At 46.0% G+C, this 24,560-nt stretch overlaps 1 protein-coding gene across 1 annotated transcript in view; it reads left to right on the plus strand.

Moving 5' to 3' along the window:
• Positions 1–24,560, plus strand: part of Apba1 (amyloid beta precursor protein binding family A member 1) — a 67,553-nt gene that overhangs the window by 35,811 nt on the left and 7,182 nt on the right. The window contains exons 5-9 of the mRNA XM_038344602.1: positions 12,352–12,384; positions 13,374–13,460; positions 14,406–14,591; positions 16,921–17,100; positions 19,405–19,617. Coding sequence (XP_038200530.1) covers positions 12,352–12,384; positions 13,374–13,460; positions 14,406–14,591; positions 16,921–17,100; positions 19,405–19,617 — 699 coding nt within the window. The remainder of the gene's footprint in view (positions 1–12,351; positions 12,385–13,373; positions 13,461–14,405; positions 14,592–16,920; positions 17,101–19,404; positions 19,618–24,560) is intronic.

Raw genomic sequence — 24,560 nt, forward strand, 5'->3', positions numbered from 1 at the left:
AGTGAGAGGCCTTCATCTGTTAATAAAAGAAAAGATAATCCGAGCACTCTTATGTAGGACTGTGGGGGAGGGTAACGGTCGAAGTGACTCCCTTACCCCTAACCTCAACCTCAACCACTCAGAGGAAGCTAAGCAGTCAGGAGAGGCAGCAGGGGTGTCGGATAGAGGGGTGTCGGATGAGGAGTACCCTAGAGGCAGAGGGAGGGAGGTGCCTGACCTGATGGAGACAATTGAAAAGGAAGCAGAGTTACTGTGTTTTATGTTCTCAGAGGTCATGGTCCAGACCAACAGTGGTTGGGTGTGGTTTCTGGGGTTGCAGTGAAGCAGAACAGTGAGGCCGAGGAACATGGGAACAACTTCGCTCCCCTCATGAAGACAGACAGAGCTGCATGCAAGTCCTCTCTTCAAACACCCTCACCAGCACCCAGACATACACTGACCACTTGGTGTCTCTCAGACCACTCAAGGGTCAAGTTGGCAAGAGTAACCATCATAACTCCATCTGTTCTCAACACCCTAAACACATCTACTCGGGCCGTAATTGATCTCCAAATGAAGAAAACAATAAGGATATAGCTCTGCTTAATAACTTTTGTTCCAAATCTCCCACGGTACACTAGACAAACTCTTAACTGTGAGCCCCTGAGAAAAGCAAGTTAAGCACTTCCAATATATAGCAACTAACAACCTCATTCCGAAAGGAAAGAGTGAAAACAAGACTCAAACCCAGTGCTAAGAGACTCGTGTAGCATCTGAAGAATGTGGTGGCATAATGGGAGCCTCACCTACAGCCCTGCCAACTGTAGCCCACGTGGGCTTGTCTCAGATGGTGGTGCTCACGGCCTGGAGCTTTAGAGACATACATCCTGTTCTTGCATCTAATTGACTGGCACCTCCATTTTATCTCTGTCTTTACCCTCATATTTTCACATACTTAGAGGGCTCCCCCCAAAACCAGAATCACATGGAAAACACCAGCATGTAGCACCAGCTTGAGCAATAGCTGGACCTCCTCGGATCACAGCTACAGGAGCCTCTGAATGGGCCACTGAGCACAGCAGAATGATTTCTATAATAACTTGTAGGCATCTGTATACATGCAGGGCACCCCAGCAGCATTCTCTTTCTGGGGAAAGTCTTTCAAGCCAATTTACATGTTTATGTCACTAAGCCTGGTAGTGAATAAAATCTTGCTGATTCCTGAGGGGCCTTCAAGGTGTCTTTCTGTCTCATGACAAAGAACTTCTCTCCTTTGGGGGGTGCTTTGTAGAAACCTTGCCTTCCAGAACCTCAATGTTTCATGAACTTTAAAAACCAAACTACGTTTTCACATCTTTCCACCCTGCTTTTGCTCCCGTTCTAACTAAACCTGACCAAAAGCAACAACCATGTTCATGCAATAGCTTGATGGTAGCTGTCTTAAGAGTCCCTCTGCCAAATTTAAATAGAATCTAACACAATGTCTCGGGATGTACAAAATGTAGACAAGTTATTTGTCAAAATATAACACAAATGGCCTGTGGTCTATTTCCAAATAATTTCCCCATTTCCATTAGGAACCCCACAAACAGTTTTTACCTCCGTGGTATATTGATTTGAGCTCTCGCCATTATCACTCCTCAAGGCTCTGGTGAAAGAATTTGGGGGACTCTAACACATGTCCCCAAACTTCTCTTCCCAGAAGAGCTTGTGAAGGCTTCTGAACCATGTAGTCAGGTAGTCCTGAAGATAAAGCCACTCCTGGGACCAATTCTCTGTTCCCTTGTAAGTTGCCATGACAAGTACTTGAGAAGAAAGGTTGGCTTTGGTTCACAGCTCAGAGCCCACCATCAGCTACCTGCTTTTCTGAACGGTGGTGGAGTAGTGCCTCACATCATGAGCGTGGAAAGGACCAAAGCTGCTTGCCTCATGGCAGCCGGATAGCAGACAGGCAGGTAGTGCTTGCCTGTGCTGCAAAACTAAACTACTAGTTTCTACCACATCAATCAAGAGTAACCATCACAGCCAGGATGCTGACATGTGCCTGCTGTTGCCATGCTCAAGAGACTAAGATAAGAAGATTGTAAGATGGAGGTCAGCCTGGGTGGCTGTATCACAGTCCTGTCTCTAAATGAATAAATAAGATAAAGCATCAAAGCCGCTGCCCACTCCCTCGGCATTTCCCCAGGATGCTGTGATGTTCTCTCATCCCTCTCTTTGCTTCATCATCAAGAAGCTCTCCGTTGTACCAGCTGCTGGAGCCTCCATGGGTCAGTCGGTCTTACAACTTCACTTGTAAAGCAAGCAGTTGTCTCCTGAACTCAGAGCTGGTCTCTCCCTTAACTACCCGCAGTACATGTAGTAAGCTGCAACTTTTAAGTCACCATGGATATGTTAGGAATTAAGGCGTGTGCCTCTTGGATAATTTCCAGCTGCCTCAAAAGTGGGTCTTATCACGACATTGAGAGCACTCTTGATGTTGTCTGGCTTTGCAGTTATTCCGTGTGTCAGGGATCCATTCAACCACTTAGTCTGGGACACAGACACTTTGCCTGCGCCTTGAAGTCCTTCCGTAATGTGCATTTGGCACCATTTGTAGATGGAGGCTGCTACTTTGTTTCCTGGCCACCAAGCCCCAAATAATCACACAGAAACTATATTAATTACAACACTGCTTGGCCAGTGACTCAGATATTTTTCTAGCTAGCTCTTACATCTTGAATCAATGCATTTCTATTCTTCTGTGTATTGCCATGAAGCTGTAAAGATTCTAGGTGTCTTTTCCTTCAGCAGTTATATAGCATCTCCCTGACTCTGACTACTCTCTCTATAGATAGATAGATAGATAGATAGATAGATCTATATATCTCTCCCAGTCTGGCTATATTCTGCCCTGCCGTAGGCTGAAACAGCTTTATTCGTTAACCAATAAAAACAACACATATACAGAAGGACATCCTACATCAACTTGTCTTATCTTAAAATGAGCTTCTCTGAGATAATGGAAAGGAAGATCAGTTCTTTTAAGAGAAGCCCCTTCTACTCACAGACATGCATCTTGCCCCTGACTCCCAACAGGACAGCACCCTGAAAGCAAAGTAGCAGTTTGTCCTTCACACTGGGTTTTTCATTTTAAGTAGTGGATTAGGTAGAGCATTGCTGGATTCTTACCGAGCTACCCAAGCATAGTGTGTGCATCAGCTCTCCACTGCTGGGACAGATACCTAAGATAAAGGAAAGGGGCTTATTTTGCTCACACTTCCACAAGTGTTATCTCCTAGTCACTTACCTACCTGTGTTGCTTTGGGCCAGTAGTGGTCCAGTACAACCCTGGGAAGTTGATGGTAGAGGAGGCTGCTCACTTCATGGTGGCCAGGAAGCAAAGAAAAGGGAGGAGTCTGGGTCCTGATAACCCCTTCAAGGACAAGCCCCAATAACCTAACTTCCTCCCACAAGACTCATCTCCTAGGGTCCTACCATGTCCCAAAAGTGCCACAGGCTGATGACCAAACCCTTGCATATGGACCTTTGAGAGAAAATTCCAGGTCCAAATTATAGCAGTTGGCCTAATTTCTTTTGTTTGCTTCACCCCAAAGAGATATATATTAACGCCAGGAACTTTCTTCATGGTTCCCCCCCCCCCCCATGGTCTTCTCCATCTTAATTTAATGCCTCCCCAGCACAGTGTAATGAGGACGCGAACAGGCCTGCTTTTCGTCCTTGCCTGACTCCCACTCGGCTAGCTTTACACCCAAAATAACAACACACAAACTGTATTCATTTAAACACTGCCTGGCCCATTAGTTTCATCCTCTTATTGCCTATCTCTCACATCTTGACTAACCCATATCTAATAATCTGTATGCCACCATGAGATCGTGGCTTACCGGGAAAGATTCAGCATGTCTGACCTGGCGGCTGGCTCCATGGCATCTGTCTAGGGTCAGAGAATCATGACGACTGCTTGAGGCATCTGCCTCACTTCCCTTCTTCCCAGCCTTCTGTTCTGTCTACTCCACCTATCTAAATCCTGCCCTATCAAAAAGCCAAGGCAGTTTCTTTTTTAACCAATGAGAGTCCTCCATCAGCACAGCTCTTGAAATAATGCATTACTCTCTTAAGAAAAACAAGCTAGTTTCAAATGGAATCTTAATCCAGACTCTAAGGGTGCAGTTCTGTAAAGCACATAGCATTAAGACCCTTGAGTGAGTGGTGCCATTAGCTTCCCCGATTCTAAACATACTGCAGAGACCTGCCACAGCTTGCCTGGTGACTTTCCAACTAGGTTGCCTGATGGCTTCCCAACAGAGAGGAACTAGCTCTGCAAGGTGCACCCGGGAATGGGTAGACTATCACATACCACAGGGCCTTTCCTGGGCTGGCACCAAATACGTTTCACACTCTGAAACCATCCAGAACAAAGCCACACATTGTATCAAAATACCAAATTCTATGACAAGGGTTACTTAGGTGTTCTTCCCAGAACAAAACAGCATTCTGACTCTGAGGGTCATTGCAGACTTCCTGCAACAGAAAACTGAGTGTTGCCTTATAGATTCTACTAATCAAGTTCCCACAATCTGGCTTTATTTTGGGCCCCTTATTTATTCACCTCCTGACAGCGTTAGACTCCACATATGAGTATCTCGGTCTGTCCATTCCTCTTGTGGCATTTAAGAAGGGCCCAGATGGCACAGGCGGGGAGAGGCAGTAGTAAGCAACACATCATCTGGATAGGAAGCAGCACACATGGCGAGCAGCAGCATTTCTCACCAGCTACCCCAGCACCAGCTATGTCCTAAACTGCTTTCTTGCCTACATAATGGGGGCTGACAGTGTAGTTTTACTTTTAAGTCCACCTCCCTTGTGAAAAAGCAGATCCTTTACTCTGAATCTCCCAGCCAACCAGCAACCAGAAATCCTCACAGGTCAGTTAAACCTAAAATTAGATGACACTTTCAAAACAGGCATGTAGCCAACTGATTATAAATATGTTTCAGACCTGCCCAGAGCAGAGTGGGCATTTGGAAACCATGTATTTATCCTTTACAAGTCAACTGGTGTCGTGTGAGGACTTCACTGTAAAGCGGTAAAATCAGATGGTTACATCTCACTTCTAATCATTTTCCAGTGTGCTGCTGCACGCATTGGAAGGAACTGCTTGCCTGTCGATAAATATTTCTGCTCCGTGTCCCTTTTCTATCCATCTAAATGCTTGTCAGAATGACAGTTTACACAGCCGGAAGCCTCTTCCTCTTTTAAGTGGAGACGACCATGTAGTCCATCCCACCTAGAAAGCAGCTGAGTTGGGGGCTGGCCCAGACTTCTTGGCAGAGAGAAGAAGGCTATCATCCCAGATGCCCGTGGGCTCCGGCACAGTCGTGTGGTCCACCCATGTTCAGGAGAAACCACCTGGCTGAGAGGGTGGGCCCCATGGCCCCATGATGAGATTGGCCATACAGCATTCCGTACACTCTACTGTTGACATGGTACTGCCTAAGCTGCTAATGGCAGCCTCAACTCACATAACCCGCAATAATCCGTGACTCTGACACAGCATCTACAGTGCAGTTGTGATCGGTAACCAGCTATGCTGCAGGCAGGCTACAGTACAGTGCCCAACTGGAAATAAAGCCAAATGCCTGGCAGACTGGACACTGACATCACACACATTGTCAGGAGAAAACCGCTTAGAAGACCTCTGAAAGGAGTAGTGATCTGACCCACGAGATGCAGAGACCTCAGTGTAGGGGCACAAGTGTCTCTCTTCGGCAACAAATTCCAAAGAAACCAGAATGGATGAAATGCCTGATAAAAAAAAATTTTTTAAATAGATATAAAGAAGCTCAGTGAGATACAAGAGAATATTTTTAAAACATCAAATGAAATTAGGAAGACAAAGCAGGACAAGAATGAGAAACTCGCCTGAGATCTTTAAGAATAACCAAATAGAAATCTTGGAATGAAAGAGAATGCTTAACCAGAAAATATCAACAGACTAGATCAAGTGGAAGAAATAACATCTGAATTTGAAAACAGGTTCTTAAATATCTAATTTAGACCCCACAGGAAGAAGGCAGGGGAGGGAAAGGGAAAAGGGAGAAATGCACTCGGGATCTTTGCAAGCCAGGGTGGTTGTATATTCCCATAATCCCAGCATCCCTGTAATCCCCATACTGGGATACTAATCAGGAGAACTGAGAACTGGAGGGCAGCCTGGACTACATAGCAAGACTGTCTCTTACAAACAAAAAGGAAGAAAATCTTTGTAACACTCTAAAGGGAATAAATCTCTCTATCATTGGTTAAGGACACAGGAAAATTATTCCATGGCTTCTCTAATCTTTGGGAAGATACGATCATCCAGGTATAAGAGATCTAGAAAATGTCTAATATACCTAACCAGAAAAGATCTTCACCCCAGCATTATAGTCAAACTGTCAAAAGTCTAAGAAGTAATTTTACAATCTGCAGGGGACAAAAACACCCAGTCACTTCTACCTTACGCTCATTAAAATAGCAGGAGACACCTCACGTGGAGTCCTGCAGTCTGTGAAGGGGTGGAATAACACATTCCAAGTCCTGAAAAAAAATCACCCAGAATTACTCTACCAAACAAGACTACCCCAGAAATGGAGAAAAAAATAAGACCTCCCAAGATAAGATGAGCAAAACTGATTTATGACTACCAGCTCAGTGGGGAAAGCACTTGCCACACAGTGCAAAGACCCAAGTTTGGATCCTGAGCAGCCATGTAATTGTCTGTCTGTTACCCCAGCACCAGGAAAGTAGAGACAGGGTTCTCAGGGCAAGCAGGCTAGCTTGACTACCTGAATCAGTGTGCTCTGGGTTCAGCTGAGAGGCCCTGCCTCAGTATATAAGGTGACTGAGGAAGATGCCCAGTCAGCCTCTACCCTCCATCCTCACATACTACACAGATATATATGTGCATGCACCTGCCACATACCCATGAAAACATCAAAATGACAGGACTATCAATAATAGCCTCGGATGTGAATGGACTAAATTTTCTCATTAAAACTTAAGGGACTTGCTGAATGGGTTTCAAAAGACATGAGCCACCAGTATGCTGCTTGCTAATAATTTACTTCACAAGTAATTACACGGAAACCAAAATGGGAAAGGTGCAAAATGCAAAATGACACTCCAGGTGAAGGAAAGCCTGAGATAAGCAGCAATAACCATCTATAGGAATAGACATTGAGACAATAAGAAGAGAGAAAGGCAGACGCCATGTGATAATGAAAGGTCAAGTCAATAGTAAGGTATAATTATAAGTTAATATGCACCTAATGGTATAGCATCCAGTTTCATAGACAAACATTATGACAAGTGGAGAGAGGCTCCAATACAGAAATAGTGTGGAATTTCAACACTCCACCTGGTTAATGAGCAGGTCATCCAGACCCCCTCCTAAAGTCAAATTAATACCACAGTCAAGTTATAATATAAATCCTATGACTTCCCAGGCATTTATAGAATAATCAACCTCATAGTTACCGAGCACATTTTCCTCAGTTTAGGATTTCTCTGAAACAGATTATGTATTATGTCACAGAGTTAAAAACATTTAAATTATATGCTAGATCCTTTCTGATCACAATGATTGCTAAAACTAGAAACCAGTTAACAAGTGAGCCAGAGATAGGACAGCACAGGGCAGTGGATCACTGAGGAACTGAGAGGTGAATTAGTGCTTGTCTCAGATTGGCAGTTGGTAACTGCTAGAGGAGGGAAATCCTTCTTGGAGGGTACAGTGGTTACTTTTCTATTGTTGTAGTCAAACATCATGACCAGGACAACTTATCAAAGAGAATATTTAATCAGTCCTACAGTCACAAAGAGTGTAGAGTCCAGGATGGTGACAGAAAGGCATGGTGGCAGGAGCACCGAGAGCTCACATCTCAGACCTAAGCAGGAGGCAGAGAGCACACTGAGGATGCCGTGAGTCTTGAAATCTAAGAGACTGTACCCAATGGCACACCACCTAATCCTTCCCAAACAGGTCTACCATCTGGTGACCAAATGCTCAAACATATGATCCTGTGGGGGCCATTTATTTAAACTACCCAGGGAGTATGGCTCCTGGTAGGTTTCCCATGCTCCAGTGGATGGCCTCACACCAGTGCACATATGGGCAGCACTAATTAGACTAAGTTCAAAAAAAAATAAAGACAAGCAGTTAGGAAGGAAAGCTACTGGGGAAAGGAGGGCATTGATTACATTCCTATACACATAGGTTGAATTCTCAACAAACAAAAAATTATAATAGAAATAAATACAACACAACTGTGTTAACCCTAAGGTTACATTTATCAGTGCCTACATTGAAAAAAAGAGTAGAAACTTTGCAAATACCCTGCTGAGGTATCTCAAGGACTTGGAAAAGTAAAAACTAAACTAGCCCAAAATAACAAAGACCAGAAATAATACAAAAGATCAGTGAAGCCAAGAGTCAGTTGTTTGCGAAGATAAATATGAAAACATAAGTGATTCAACAGAAAGTTAATGCATCAACGGGGATGTTTTGAAAAAGCGTTGACAGATTAGAAAACCCCCGAGGACTAAGAACGTGGCTAGAACGGCGAGTGATGGTCAGAGCCCACCGTGCACCAACGTCCTCCATATTATTTCCACAGTAGCTCCCCCATTCAAGCAAGGCCTGTCGGGACTATGGTGTGTGCCCTGCTACAGTCTTGCTGGCAGTGCCTTAGAACGATTTGGGGCAGAGACCTTTGAAGAGACTCTGGTCCCGTGTTCTGATATTCTGGGATGTCCCTCCCCACACAGCTCGGGCCTGTGACTGAAGCCTATGCTAGCTCCCTTGTCATCCTTTCTCCCAGGATCCCATTTTATTCTCAGCAGAGGCTAAAGTGGTCCTCTGAGGCACAGAGGCGTGGGTGTCCACACACAGGGCGGTGTCCTCCTCTCCATCCTCACTCTCACCTGTGAGGCTCACGCAGCGACATCACAGATGCTGTCGAGGGGGTGTGTGCTGCACACGTTTTTGTTCAGATCATTTGTTTCCATTTTTTTAATCTGTCTTTACTAGTCTGTCCCAGAGTTCATGTTTTGCCATTCTTTTGTGACTTCTTTTAAATATCAAAAATTATAGTTTCATTGTAGCATCAAATGTTCTATCGCTGTTGGCTTTGTCTGAGTCATGTCCCTTCCAGGCTTACTTGAGGAGATCAGTAGAGAGGTTGCTGCTGGCACCCACAGGGCCTTTGCATACATTTATTGCCTCATTCACTGCTCAGACTGGAGTGTAGGGTCTACTCGGAGGTAGGTGTTATTAGCCCCATTTTATGGAAGTCAAGGCATACCAGAAGAAAAGCCTACCTAGCTGCACAAGGAAGAATAGACACAGGGCTAGATTGCCTGGTCTGAATCCCTGCTCTGCCACCTCACTGCTGTGTGACACTGGGCAGATTACCTAGCCTTTCTGTGCTTTGTTTCCCCCCTCTTGAGTGTCTTACTGTAGTCCCTTCCTCACAGAGCACTGTGAGCTTTGAAGTGACCTGTGAAGGTTAGACGGCCCCTGGCATAGATGCTAGCTGGGTAAAGAATAGGTAGGCAGGGCTGGAGAGATGGCTCAGAGGTTAAGAGCACTGACTCCTCTTCCAGAGGTTCTGAGTTCAATTCCCAGCAACCACATGGTGGCTCACAACCATCTGTAATGAGATCTGGTGCCCTCTTCTGGCCTGCAAGTATACATGCAAGCAGAACACTGTATATGTAATAAATAAATAAATAAATCTTTAAAAAAAAAAAAAAAAAGAATAGGTAGGCAGCCAGGGCCCTCCCCACAGCGTGGCCCACCTAAAGGGGCTGTCATTGGCGAGTGCCTGGTACACGCTGAGACTGGAAAAGGAAAGGGGCACAGTTCTTCTCAGGGTCCTGCCATCCTTGGCCTCGGGAGGTTTCTATTAGCCTCTTCCAATCTCTCATCCAGGCACTGGCTCGCTCATCTTTTCAATGTTACATCTAAATGTTATTATTTGGCACAGAATACTTAGAAATCCAAGTGATTTCAAGATGGTATTGCTCTGCCTGCATAAAATATCTTCAACCGTGTGAAAACCATGCCGAGTACCTGTCCTGAAACTCAGTTTGTCTTCCTCATCTTTCTGTGGTTCCAGAAAAGAGAAGAAAACAATAGAACCCGGGTATTTATTGGTGGCAGTTGCCTAGAGTTGTTGGGCTTTTAACACAAACAGGAGTAGGAGTTCCTGGGCCATTTCACGTCATCTCAAGAGAGGCCGAGAAAAGATCCAAGAGATGTTAGCAGGCAGATGAAAACTGACTCAGGTCAGAACCTCCAAAGGCTGCTCACTCCACATGCATCTGAGTGGTGCGGAAATACACCCATTGACAAGGGTAGTGGTTAGCAAAACACCTCCATAAATCTTCCAGAGCAGACTGCTCACCTCAGACTCATCACCACCAGAAGAATGGCGGGGAAGCTGTGTGGGAGTGTGGCCATCCTCTTTCCTGGGTATCAGCAATTAGCTTATGTGCTATCTGAAGGGCTGACTCATCCAGTTTCTACTGTGGGATAACGCAGACAACACAGTTTAATCACTAGTGAAATAGAAATGCATTGCTGAGAGCAAAGTTTCTCTTCCAGGTAAGTACCAAGGAATTGAGAGAACAGCCTTACCCACCCACCCATCACAACAGCACAGCCTTACCCACCCACCCATCACAACAGCACAGCCTTACCCACCCACCCATCACAACAGCACAGCCTTACCCACCCACCCATCACAACAGCACAGCCTTACCCACCCACCCACCCATCACAACAGCCAAACTTTATCCACCTACACCTGGTACAACTAGACAGCCTTACTCACTGGCATTGTAGCTATCACAACACCTCAGCTTTACCACCCTACACCCATCACAGCGGTGTAGCCTCACGTACCCTCCAACCCATCACAACAGCTCAGCCTTACCCACCCGACAGAGTGACGCAGCCGTCTTGACACCTTCCACAGCTGGGCCCTGACTCACATCCACGTAAACTGTGACATACACAACTGAAGAGCCGCACCCTACAAGTGTCAATTATAGCTGTGCATCGCAGACGCAGACATAACGCCCCGTGCTCTTTGCAGAGGTTTTTGTGTGTTCATTTATCTTTTAAAACAGTTCAGTGAGAGATTATTTTAGTCCCTGTTTTACACAGAGAAACTAAGGCATAGAAATGTTTAGTGGCTTGCTAAAAATCACATAGATAGTAGGTAGCAGAGCAGAGATTTGGATCTGGAAATCTTTTATTAACTATGGTATCTTTTAATTATAAGTACAAGAAGAAATATGTTCATTTTCATTAGATACAAACTATATTTATCTTATAAAATGTATAAGAGGAAATTATTGCTACAAATAAAAGAGGAGAATGATAGGATTAATTCAACAGGAAGACATACCACCCTAAATATATATATGTATCTGTGTGTGTGTGTGTGTGTGTATATATATATATATATATATATATGCACTCTATAACACAGATACAAAACAGAGAAAACACAGCTCAGCGGAACAAACACAATATAAAGACAAGTCCGGAGCGACAGCTGATGATTTTAGCACACCTTTGTCGGTAAGCTGATAGAACAAGCAAGGCACACGCACCAACCCATTTGAGAGTTATCTTAACTGACGACTGAGAATTCTTACTTTACAGTGCTTATGACACATTCACCAACATCAATCGTGCTAGATCATAATACCTAAGACTCAGCAACTCTCAAAAAGACTGAAATCATACATAATGTGTCCTCAGGCCACAGTAAAATTCATCCCGTAACTGATGCCAGAAGAAGAGCTAGGAAACATCCAAATATGATGAAATTAATAGCAGAACTGAGGGTTCAGAGAAGTCACGGCTGAAGTGTTGTAACATGGCAGTGAAGACATTGCAGTGCACAAAACAGCGGCACAGCTAAAGCAGGCCCGAGAGAGGGAAAAGCCTTTGCAGGAGAGAAAAGTTTGGACAGCTGTAGCTTTTTATCAGAAGTTGAGCGGAAATTCAGCAAGTCGCTCCCAAAGAAACTTAGATAGAAATTAAAATGTAAGCTGAAATCAGTGAAATAACAAATCAGGCATTCAATAAAAACAGAACCAAGAGGGGATTCTTTAAAATGGCAAATTACAGTGAAGCATAAGAAGTCCCTTCTCACCCTTGTCCCCAGCACTCCCAGTAAGACTATGTCCCCGTGAAGTGGGGTGTTGAAGCCCATCTTTCTCCACACGTGCCTTACACGCTTGAGCAGTGCTAGCATGTCAGTTCCTCTTTTCTAACTATTCTCCTGTCTCTGTTTGTTCCATGCTAAGCAGACGGCCCAGAAATTAGCCAAAAGCAGGAAGAAGGTGCAGTACAAACAACTTCATCACTTGGTGTTACGCCTGTCCTTTTCTTTTACGTTTTGCCTTTTTATGATTTCGTGTTTTTGTTTTCTGCATCCAGCAAGTTTTTGTTCCAATTTCGTTTTGAATCGCTCCATAAGCCAGCCTTTCTCCAAACTTAGTTGCCACAAGTGGCCATTTTCTGTTGCTCATTTGGTCATTTCACTTCAGAGGAACGACAGGGAACAGATTGGAGATGCTAAATGAATCCTCTAGTGTGGAAGCTGCAGCCATTCAGGAGCAATGATGTGGCAGGGACCTGGGACTACCCAATTGCAGTATATTCAATTTGAGGATTTCTCAGATTGCTGGATGCAAAAACAGAAAACTCGCTAATAACCACACATGTGCAGGGTTCAGCCCTAAACGAGCCAGGCTGCCCTTTGGGATGGCAGAGCTTCTAGGTATTTGTAAATTACTCCGAGGATGTGAGGCATTGGGGGCTCTTTTGGAATGGGGTGGCTGCAGGAGCAGGCAGCTGCTTCTGTTGCTGTGGTGATGTATGAACATGAAGACCCTCTTACCAGAACCGCATCCAATGGCTTCATTTGTACCTACTACTGACATTGCCCTCCGTCAGCTCTGACAGGGTAAAATGAGTGACCATTCCAGGGTCACTATGAGTTAGCTGCTCTTACTCTTTGACCCCCCCCCCCGAAACCCTTGCAGAAAGGGTCACTTGTCACCATGTCAGAGTTAATCTGCTGCAGTGACTGCCACTGTAAGGCAGCAGCAGAGGGGACTCCACATTTCCCCTGTAACGTAGAGATGCTAACTCTTGCCCATGCGTCCATCCTCTCTGTAGTACCTTCAGCTTTGGCAATTTAACCCTTGAGTCTGTGTTGCCGTTCTGGTGACTGTGTCTTGGTAACCCAGTGTGTGAGCTAACCTTTTCCCATGCCATTGGGTTCAGGTAATATAATAAAACTTCTTTTGATGCACTTTTTTCTTAGGCTCCTGAAGGTGAATCTCAGCCAATGACTGAGGTGGATCTCTTCATTTCTACCCAGAGGATTAAAGTATTGAATGCAGATACACAGGTACCAGCTTGCTCCCACCTTTCTCAGGGGTAAAGGTCAGTGGGGTTACTCTAACATAGACTGCCCTGCCTGTAAAGTGGCTATCCCCTGGTGTTGGAATGCTGTAACTTGTGTGCTGGGTCCTGGAAACCTGACTGGGACGACAAGGGAATTAAGAAAGGAGGCACACACATACAGAACAGCTGGGATTGGTGGGCCAGGCGCTCTGATGCAGATGAACCAGAGGCAGCCTAGAAACTCAGTGTGTTTATTTTCTACATCTGAACAAGGAAGCAGAAGGAAGTCTCTTTAGGGGAGCAGTCCCAGGCTGTAAACACTGGGGAGGGCAAAGCTGGGTTCTACATTCTCTGCACGTATTTTGTCAACATTGACACATGGACCAGGAGAAGGCTTTGCCATCCCCATGGATCTGAGATATTGGGATCTGTGATGTAGCTGTGCTCATGTCAGTGATAACACATTCACTCAGGGCTTCAATCAAAAACAAAGAACATGGTTCACAAAAGGCTGTGGCTAATTTCTTCAAGCACAAAGGGAAACGCAGAATATGTGTGTTGTCTGTCACTCAAATGAGTTGTCTGGGAGGAGGTACTCACTAGCCTTAAGGAATTCTATTTAAAAGTGTACAGCATACATATGTGTGTGTGTGTGCGCGCGCGCACACTGGCATTTAGATTTTATCTTTTCAGCTTCACCACCAGAGATTCTACAAAGGTGTAAAATGTTTAATATTTCTTCTTTTTCTCTTGAATATATCTCCTCCTCTTCACTGGCCAAGGAAAATGCCTCAGGCCTGGGAGTGGGACTCAGAGGTCTGGCAGTGAGAGCCTTGTCCTGGCCCACCCCAGCTGGGTTCCATCCTCAGCCTGTGTGAGGAAAGAAGATACCATCTCCCAAGTTCTTACGTCCTACGTGCCACTCATCTGCTCTGTCCTTCACCTCTAGGAGCCTATGATGGATCACCCCCTGAGGACCATTTCCTACATCGCAGACATTGGGAACATTGTCGTGCTGATGGCCCGCAGACGGATGCCCCGGTCCAACTCTCAAGAGAACGTGGAGGCTTCTCACCCATCCCAGGATGGAAAAAGACAGTACAAGATGATCTGCCATGTCTTTGAGTCTGAGGATGTAAGGCTGCCTTCTCCAACCTCCCTCTGGGTGACCTCAATAGTCACTAGGTGGCCAGTTTCTCAGGACCTGAATCAGTCTGGCTCATCATACATTAAACATATTTATTGAGCCCCTGCTGTATGTCAGGCACTGTTCTAGAACTGGAGGTGTACGGCGTTACTCTCTGTGCAGACTAAAGGGGTGGAAGATAGAGGTAATCAACTTAGTAAATTAGACATGGGGAGTGCTTTGCTGAAATACAAAATGGGGTCAGTGCACAGAAGGGCAGGACTAGTTCAAGTAAGGTGTTCAGCATAATACATTTTTTCTTCAAGAAGGTGACAGTTGTGTAGAGATTTGAATAAAATGAGAAATAGCAAGTGCAAAGGACTAAAGCAGGAGAGTGCCAAGTTTGCTTGGGGAGGAAGAGCCAGCAGGCTTTGAAAGAGAGGGACCCAGATTGCCAGTCTAAGCAGGTCTTCATGGCACCAGAGTGTTTGCAGAGAAAAGTTCGGAGCTGTACAGAACTGTCCTGCTGTCACAGTTAGCGTCCCTGTTCCTCCCAGGCCAAGGACTGGGAGGAGTCCAAGGGAGCATCACCCCCTAGGTCCAGACCTTACGAAAATGTTCCCTTCTGGGTAGCAATCCAGGATTCCTGACCCCATTCTCACAGGACGTGAGGTCAAATGAAGACAGATGTGTTCACAGAGAGGTGCCCCTTCATCCACAGTGGCTCTGCACGGCACTAGCCCCTGACCTCCCCAAGCACTGTCCCTCCTGTGACTTGCTTACCTAGCTGCAAGAAACTGCCCTCCGCAAGAAGTGAGGAGGCCAAGGCAGTCAGGAAGCCAGGAGATGCTGACACTGATCTTCAAGCCTTAAGCAGCAATGCCTCTTCCTGACTCCCTTTGTCCTGTGCTCTAAGGCTGTGGCAGGATGCAGCACAAGAGAAATAAGCAGGGCCGGGAGAGTTCATGAATAAAATTGTAGAATCTTTAGGCTCCTGGTTCCTGCAGGCCAGAAAAGGCTCACCAGCCTGTAGGATCCCCGCAGGACCGCTGCTAACTTCATCTAGCACAGAGTTTATAAAGAGGGCTTTCTTCCTCTATTTTTTAGTTCCACTAGAGAAAAGCAGAAAGATCCTAGTGACTTCATTTTCATTATAATCTGGAGCAAGTGTATTGTTCCATAGCTGAGGGATGAGCCGGAATGGGCTGGGCTGGGCTGAGCTGGGCCGCCACCCCATGAACAAGCAGGCACAGGGTGTCTGTGTATGCATAAAGACCAAAAGAGGATGTTGGGTAGCATCCTCCCTCACTTTTCCACCTATGCCTCTGAGGCAGAGTCTCTGCCACAGTCAGGGGTTCACATTTTCTCATTTAGGCTGGAGGTCAGCAGGCTTTCTGCCTCTGCCACCCTCTTGAAGCTGGAATTATAGACATGCACAGCTTACTACATTAATGGTAGAATTTTAGTCCAGTCCTCATGGTTATTCAGCAAGCACTCTTAGCCACTGAGCCATGTCTCCAATTCCCTTTATTTTCTACAAAATAATTTATAGCCATAAGTATAATGAAAAAGGAAAAGAGGTTCAGATAAAGTCATGATACTTTAAATGCATGGACTCGGCCATTCCAAACAGTAGCATGAAGCAGCCAGATGTTGCCATCTGCTTACTTAAGTTTGGCTGTGAGAACTGTACTGTATTTGATGCAATACTGTAGATACTCTCTACTTGGCATTTTGGAGGGTCAAGCAAGAATGCATACCTGTAAACACAAGCAGAGTCTCCATGTGCCACTGACAGGGATATGATCACTGACAACTCGTGTCATGGCCACAAAAGATATGGGTGATTTTAAAAGATGTAAAACTTACTTATAAAATCCCAAAGGACCGGCTTCCTTTGCTTTGTACAGTATTATTCTTAAAATGTGCAGGGTAGCCAGGTCCACCCAATTAGTCCTGTATTTAAACAGAAACTAGAATCTAGTCATGGATACAGTGATTAGAAACAGCTGTTAAATATAATCGATGTCCAGTGAGATATCCAAAAATTATACCGGATGTAGAATGGATTTGTCACTGTGTATTGTCTTTTTTATAGTAGGATGTCCAGCATCTCTGACTCCTGTCTACTGAGTGCCAAGGACTCCCTTATGGGTACAGTCATAAGAAACATACTGATTTTTTTTTCAAATAGCTCCTGGTAGGCACTGGTACCCTGATATAGAATGCTGAGTGACCTGCTATTTAGAACCCTCAAATGCCACTAGGACTCATCCAGGGGCGCATGTGCCAGAAACTCCCCCATTCACTGCTGTCTTCCCCTATGCTGCCACTATAGGCCCAGCTGATCGCACAGTCCATAGGGCAGGCATTCAGTGTGGCGTACCAGGAGTTCCTCAGAGCCAACGGGATTAACCCTGAAGACCTCAGCCAGAAGGAATACAGTGACCTGCTCAACACCCAGGACATGTACAACGATGACCTGATCCACTTCTCCAAGTCGGAAAACTGCAAAGATGTAGGTACTTCCCAGGACTTGTTCCCAGGCTGAGCCAGCCGGCTGGGGTCCTAGAGGGTGAGGCAGCCCTGCTGTGGAAGGAGAGGCTGGAAACAGTGGTGGTGGCAGGGCATTCTGTGGCTCTCACGTCCGTCTCTGGCTTCCTCCCAGGGGACCCTGTTATCAAGTACTTTTGAAAACAAGTATAAATGATAGGCTGCCCATCCTCTACCCCTTGAGGGAATTCTATAGGTATGGATGCAGGGCCTGACCTCTGTCCTTACAAAGCCCATGATCTAGGAAAGGGGGCTGAAAATGAACAGTGGCCTGCCTGCTCAAGCACTGGTGAAAGACAGCTGCAGTGGCAAAACAGATCACGTGATCATGCAATAGGCACTTCTCCCTCTGATGTTTCAGACTGAGCTCCGCTGGAGGGAGACAGGGTCAACCAAAGTGGTCTGGAGTTGTAGGTCATTGCAATATTCAGGGGCAGCAGAGAGTGGAGGGGTAAGGAGCAGTAACAGAGTGCTGGGACATCAGGAAGGAGGTGACTCAATCAGAGCAGGAAGTAAACACAGGAGAAGAGACAGTGTACCAATTTGAAAATCCAGAAAGATTTTATCCTCCAGATAAAAAGAACTTTGAATAAGAATGTGGGCTTTGGACCCCATTAGGTGTCTTGAGTCAGGCTCGTTGGACCACAGCATAGAAGAGGATTCCTGGTCAAGAGGTTCAATGGAAGCCTGCACTCAGAGCAAATATGGAGTGGGAGGGTACTGAGGATGAGTATGGTCTTGCTGGCCATGACCTTCCTTCTGAATCACAGCGCAGGGGACCCGGAGGTAGGTGTACCCTCTGTCCCATATTGACCTGGGATGGGCAGGGATATATTCATTGACTAGGGCTGCCATGGTAGCCCCAGAGGCTAGGCAGCTCCAGCAACAGACAGGAGTTGCCTTTCGGTTCTAGGCTGAAGTGCAAGGTTGAAGTGTTGGTAAGCCTGAGTCCTCAGGGCTGGGAAGAAAGGCTGTGTTCACACCTCCCTCCTTGGCTCTCAAATGGCCTCTTCCCTCATGTCCTCGTGTCACCTCCCATGTGCCCAGAAGAGCAACAGTCACACCAGATCGGAGCATGCGCGAATGTTCTCAGCTTAGCTCAGTTGCTCAGTTTACCTTTGCTCCAAGTGGAGGCACTGAAGGAGGCACTAAGATTAGAACCACAGCACAGGAATATAGGTATGGGGAACACTCCAGTGTCCCACTCGGCTGTGGGAGATGCTTCAGGGAAGGGGCCCGCTGCTGAGCTGCTGGGAGGAGTGGGCAGCATCTGTGACAGTAGCTTTGCTGGCTCCCAGTACAGACACATCAGACTCCACCAGATACTTCCAAAAGGGCCTTCCTTTTGGATACTTCCATGGCCCCTTTGCACACCTCCATATACTACAGGTGTCCAGTCCTATTGCTTGCCTCTGCGCCAGCCACCCAAGGTCACAAACACCCTATATGTCTGGGATCTGTTCTTCCTGTGTGCACCACAGCCTTTTGGCCATGGAAACTTCAGCGTCACGGTTTCCTCTCCTTCTGCCTTGCAGAAAAGTACTTCATGTGTTTATCACTCCCAACTCTTGAATACTGGAAATACTTTGCAGAACATTGTGGGATGAGAAAACCTATGCATAGAACCCAAAAGCCGCTTGTGGATTAAGGTGTAACAGGCCACCAAAGCTCTCACTACATAGGACAACTGATGTTTTAAAACAGAAAAGCATGGTGCCCCTTGTATTTGTGTGTGAGGCCAAACTGGTCACATGAAATGAGGGTGAATTCCAGGTCTCGATAGGGGTTGTTGGGGGTTGTGTGTGAAGTGGGTTCCTACAGACTCCAGATGCCACCGAGTGTAGAGAAGACAGGAACCCACCTGGACTGGCACCCTCCAAGAAGCACTGAAGAGCCATCCTAATTAGTCTTAATAATAAAAACCCAAAGTCAGATATCGAGGTAAAAGCCGAAAGACCTGAGAAGCAAAGGACCAGCCACAGTTACCTCTTAACCTCTCCAACTGCTCAGACCAAAAGGGGGCCAAGCTCCTATCTCCACCCCACCTTACACTTCCTGTCTGTCTGCACAGCCCTCCAGACTTTTATGGTTAACTGTGGCTAGCTCCACCCTCTGATCTCCAGGCAAGTTTTATTTGCCAGAACACAACATGCTACAACAAAATATCTTTTTCCCCCCAAGGGGGGCGGACGAGAGAGGGGACCAGCTCTGATACCTGTCCCGTATGGCTGCTGATAAGAGCTTTCTATACATATTTTTCTTCTTCCAGGTTTTCATAGAGAAACAGAAAGGAGAAATCCTGGGAGTTGTGATTGTAGAGTCCGGCTGGGGATCCATTCTCCCCACTGTGATCATTGCCAACATGATGCACGGAGGCCCTGCCGAGAAGTCAGGGAAGCTGAACATCGGGGACCAGATCATGTCCATCAACGGCACCAGCCTGGTGGGCCTGCCCCTGTCCACCTGCCAGAGCATCATCAAGGTACCTAGGCGTGGGCAAACCTTCTCGGTAGCAGACACGAAACAATGTGGAATGGGACTGCCATCCCGTCCTCAGTGTGTGTGAGCATGTTCCAGGCCCTGAGGAAGACCCAGCTACAGACGGTATGGACTTGTATTCAAGGCAGCTAATAACCTTCTCCATAGGTCTGAGTCACAATGTATGAGGCTTACATAACACCTGCATCTAATCCAATGCCCATCATAGGTATCATAGGTATGTATAACTCATCAGTTACCTCAGCTCCTCCCACGTAACCCAGACTCAGCCCCAGCAGGATTTCCCTCAACTCTGTAACCCAAATACTCCTTTATAGCCAGCCAGATAAATGTGAGAAGACTTACCACCCCCTTTTAAGCTCATGGGAATGCTTCAGCTCTTCAGAGAACACTGGTGGAGGCCAACCTTTCCCGTCCCCTGAGCCACTGCCCGAATGTCATAGGGAGAAAACCTGCTCTAGTCTGCATGTTCGTTTTTGTCCGACCCACGCTGATGCCATCACTGAAGAAAAGAGTTACTTAGAGAGAAAATGAATATGACTACCTGGGGGGAACTGGATTCTTCTTAGCAGCGAGGCGTCTGTACACCCAGCCTTTGGAGGACGCCGGTCCTTGCTGCCTGTGTAGCGGACTGACACTGTAGCCTCTTTGGCCCAGAACCCCACACCCAGCAAGTAGGCAGGCTGGGGTGCTCAGCTTTTCTTGGTCCCAGGGGTTTCAAAGAGAGCACCACTGTGTGTGGGTGAACACATCTGTACAATAGCCAGTCAGTGCCCAAGAAAACCCTCAAAAGCCATCAGCCTCATCCAAGGACCTGGGGCAAGGCTGTAGGTGAGCACAGAGGACAAGGTGACGTGTCCTCCGTGAAGTATGCTAGTTGCTTAGTTACAGCCACATGTGGACAAATAAGTTCCGAGAGATGTGTCATCAGGCATTCATTCCAAAGCTTCCCTTCCCTCCCCTCTTCCTAATCCCCCACCTTCCTTCTACTCTGCTGCCATCTTCTCCTCCACCCTTTTTTTCCTCTCCCAAGGATATCAATCAGTCAAGGTGTATCAAGTTGCTGTGAGATTAGGCTCCTCCCCTTTTATTAAGGCTGGATAAGGCAATCTTATAGGGGAAATGGGTCCCAAAAGGAGGCATCGGAGTTGGAGATAACCCCTACTCTCGTGTTTAGTAGTCTCACAGGAAGAGCATGCTGCGGAATTGTAACGCATATGCAGGGACCTAGGTCAGTCCTGTGTAGATTCCCTGGTTGTTGGTTGAGTCTCTGAACCCCTGTGGGCCCAGATTAGTTGGTTCTGTGGGTTTTCTTGTGGTTTCCTTTACCCCTCTGCCTTCTACAATCCTTCATCCTCCTCTTCCAGAGGACTCTCCAAGCTCTACCTAATGTTTGGCTGTGGGTCTCTGCGTCTGTTCCCATCAGTTGCTGGCTGTGGTAGTTTGAATGTTTTTATCTCCCATAATCTCATAGGGAGTAGCACTATTAGGAGGTGTAGTTTTGTTGGAGAGGGCACGGCCTTGTTGGAGGAAGTGTGTCACTGTAAGGCTTTGAGGTTTCCTATACTCAGGATACCACCCAGTGTCTCATACAACTTCCTGTGGCCTGCATATCAAGGTGTAGCCAGTACTACATCTGCCTACATGCCAGCATGCTTCCCACCGTGATGATAATGAACTGAACCTCTGAAACCCCAAAAATATTTTCCTTCTAAGAGTTGCCATGGCCATGGTGCCTCTTCACAACAGAAACTCTAAGACACTGGGGGAAGACTCTGATGATAGTTGGGCTAGGCACCAATCTATGAGAACAACAGAATATCATTAGGAACCATTTCATTGGTTTTTGTTTTTGCCAGTTGTGTTTAGTCCTATCCTAGGTGTCTGTGGTATCTCGCCTCTGGTTCTTGGCCCTCGGGAGAGGTGCCTCTCAGGGTATAGGTCTCTAGCTGGGCCACTCATTAATTGGTCATTCCCACAATTCCTGTGCCATCTTTTCACCTAGCACATTCTGTAGGCAGGACAAAATTATAGGACGAAGGGTTTGTGACTGGGCTGATGTCTCAGTCCCGCCCCTGGAAGTCTTGCCTGGATACAGGAGATGGCTGGTTCAGGCTCTATGCTCCCCATTGCTAGGAGTCTTAGCTAGGGTCACCCTCACAGATTCTTGGGAGTTTCTATTGCTCTAGGTTTTCTAGGTCATCCCTGGCAATGCCCCCAGATTCCAGCTGCCTCTCCCAGTACTCTCCTTCCATCCTCCCCCAGCCTGATCTCTTCTGCTCCCATCCACATTTTTCCTTTCAGGCCCCTCTTCCTACCTATTGGCTATATCCATCCCCTTTCCCCCTCACAGTGAGAGTCATGCATCCCCCTTAAGTCCTCCTTGTTGCTTAGCTTCTCTTGGACTGTGGGCTGTAGCATGTTTCTCCTTTGGTTTGACGCTAATGTCCACTCACGACTGAGTACATACCATACTCATTTCTCTGGATCGGGTTACCTCACACAGGATGATCTTTTCTAGTTCCATCCATTTTTAACATAAATATAAATGTGTCACAATTTCTTTATTCATTCTTCAGTTGAGGGGCATCTATGCTGTTTCCAGTTTCTGAATATTAAAGGCTGCTATGAATATAGTTGTGCGAGCATTGGCACAGGAGACAACTTCCTGAACAGAACACCAGTAGTACAGGCACTAAGATAGATAATTAACAAAATGGGACTTCACGAAACTGAAAAGCTTCTATAAGGTAAAAGACACTGTCAAAAGGATAAAGCAACAGCCCACAGAATGGGAAAACATCTTTACCAAACCCACATCTAACAGAGGGCTAATATCCAAACTATATAAGGAACTCAAGAAACTAGGCATCAAAATAAAACAAATAATTCAATTAAAATGGGGCATAGATCTAAACAGAGAATTCTCAACAGAGGAATCTCAAATAGCTGAGAATCACGTAAAGAAATGTTCAATAGCCTTAGCCATCAGGGAAATGCAAATCATTAGGCAATTTTGTCATTTTCCAAACATTGCAAAGTAATTAGACAATTTAGGTCAGTCACCTGATGTGGCCTCTTGGTAAGACCAAGAGAGATAGTAATTGTAGGACCCATGAGAGGGCTGCCAGCATAACACAGCATACTATCTTACAGTTAATGTTGTGTTTTAATGAGTATGAGTACACCCTAAAATGATGATATAAATACAGTGTAATAAGTACATATAACCTAGTAACAGCACTGATCCTTGTTGCTTGTGTAATCAGTATGACACTGTAGCATCCTTGGCCCCAGAACTTGTAAGTCTGTGGGGGCCATACCTATTCAAACCACCCCATTTTACTCCCTGGCTCCCATAGTCTCTTCACAGCAATAGAAATCCTAAGACACCTGTAGGTGGAGACTGCTTGTTCATTTCCTGGGCACCCAGACCCAAATAATAGCACAGAAACTATATTAATTACAACACTGTTTGGCCAATAGCTTAGGCGTAGTTTTAGCTAACTCTTATGTCTTACATTAACCCATTTCTATTAATCTGTGTATTGCCACAAGGCTGTGGCCTACTGGTAAGGTTCTGGCTGATGGCTGGTGTCTTTCTCCTTCATCAGCTACATGGCATCTCCCTGACGCTGCCTACTTTATATATCTCTGTTCAGATTTCCCACCTACTAAGCCACTGGCCAAAACAGCTTCTTTAATAGCCAATTGTAATAAAACATATTCACAGCATACAGAGGGGAATCCCACACATCAGAGTAAAGTCAGGCTGGAAATCTGAACAGAGATATATAGAGAAAGTAGGCAAAGTCAAAGAGACAGCAATCTCGAGGCAACATAGTAAAAATCTTCTCTGGAAGCTCTTGGGCCAGGCCCCCACAGTTCAGATCACCCTCAACACCACTGTCCTCCAGTTTCCTACTAATGTGGCCCATTAAGCCCCCACTTAAACCATTCAACTGCTTTTCTAATTAAAACTCCCCGAATCAAAATTACTCCAAGGAAAAGCATGGTCAGGCCTATCATGGCAATACTCCAGTCCCTGGTACCAACTTCTGTCTTGGTTAGGGTTTCTATTGCTCTGAAGAGACACCATTACCATGGCAACTTTTATAAAGGAAAACATTCCATTGGAGCGGCTTACAGTTCCAGAGGATACTGGATAATGCTAAAGCGCATTATCATAGCAGAACATGGCAGTGTGCCTGCAAACATGGTGCTGGAGAAGGAGCGGAGAGTTCTGAATTTTGATCCACAGACCACAGGAAGTGAACTGGCACACTGAATGTAGCCTGAGTATATAGAAGACCTCAAAGTCCACCTCCACTGTGACACACTTCCTCCAACAAGATCACACCTACTCCAACAAGGCCACTTCCTTATGGGCCAAGCATTCAAACAAGCGCGTCTATGGAGGAAATACCCATTCAAATCACCACACCAGGGAATAGGAATTTTTCAGCTCCAGTGTTGTCTCACAGGACTGCCATGGTAGATCTGTCTAGTTGACTAAGATCACTGTGCAGCACATGACTCTACAGTAATGATGAGATCAGAAAAGCCGTCTAATGCAGAGAATCACTCAGGTGTTTAGTTGGACCTTTGTTGGGACTGAGATGAACCCTGGAGAATCCATGCATGTACAAGATATTTACATTCCTGGAAAGATGTGTAGCAGCATAGAGGTAAAAGGTTGCAAGAGTTTAGGAGTGGAAACATTTGATTTTGAAAGTTTAATTTGACTTTGAAGGAGTTAAAACTTAGGTTTGTATCAGGAAGGACAGTGGTATTCAGAAGTGTCTGCTTGAATTGAGCAACAGTAGGCTACCATTGAGTCAAGGGAAAGAACTCAGCCTGACCTGCAGGGTTGATCTGGTAACCTCTACTGAACAGCAGGACCTCTGCCCACTGGCCTGCCCCGTC

Source organism: Arvicola amphibius, chromosome 1, assembly GCF_903992535.2.
Source record: "Arvicola amphibius chromosome 1, mArvAmp1.2, whole genome shotgun sequence".
NCBI classification, from domain to species: domain Eukaryota; kingdom Metazoa; phylum Chordata; class Mammalia; order Rodentia; family Cricetidae; genus Arvicola; species Arvicola amphibius.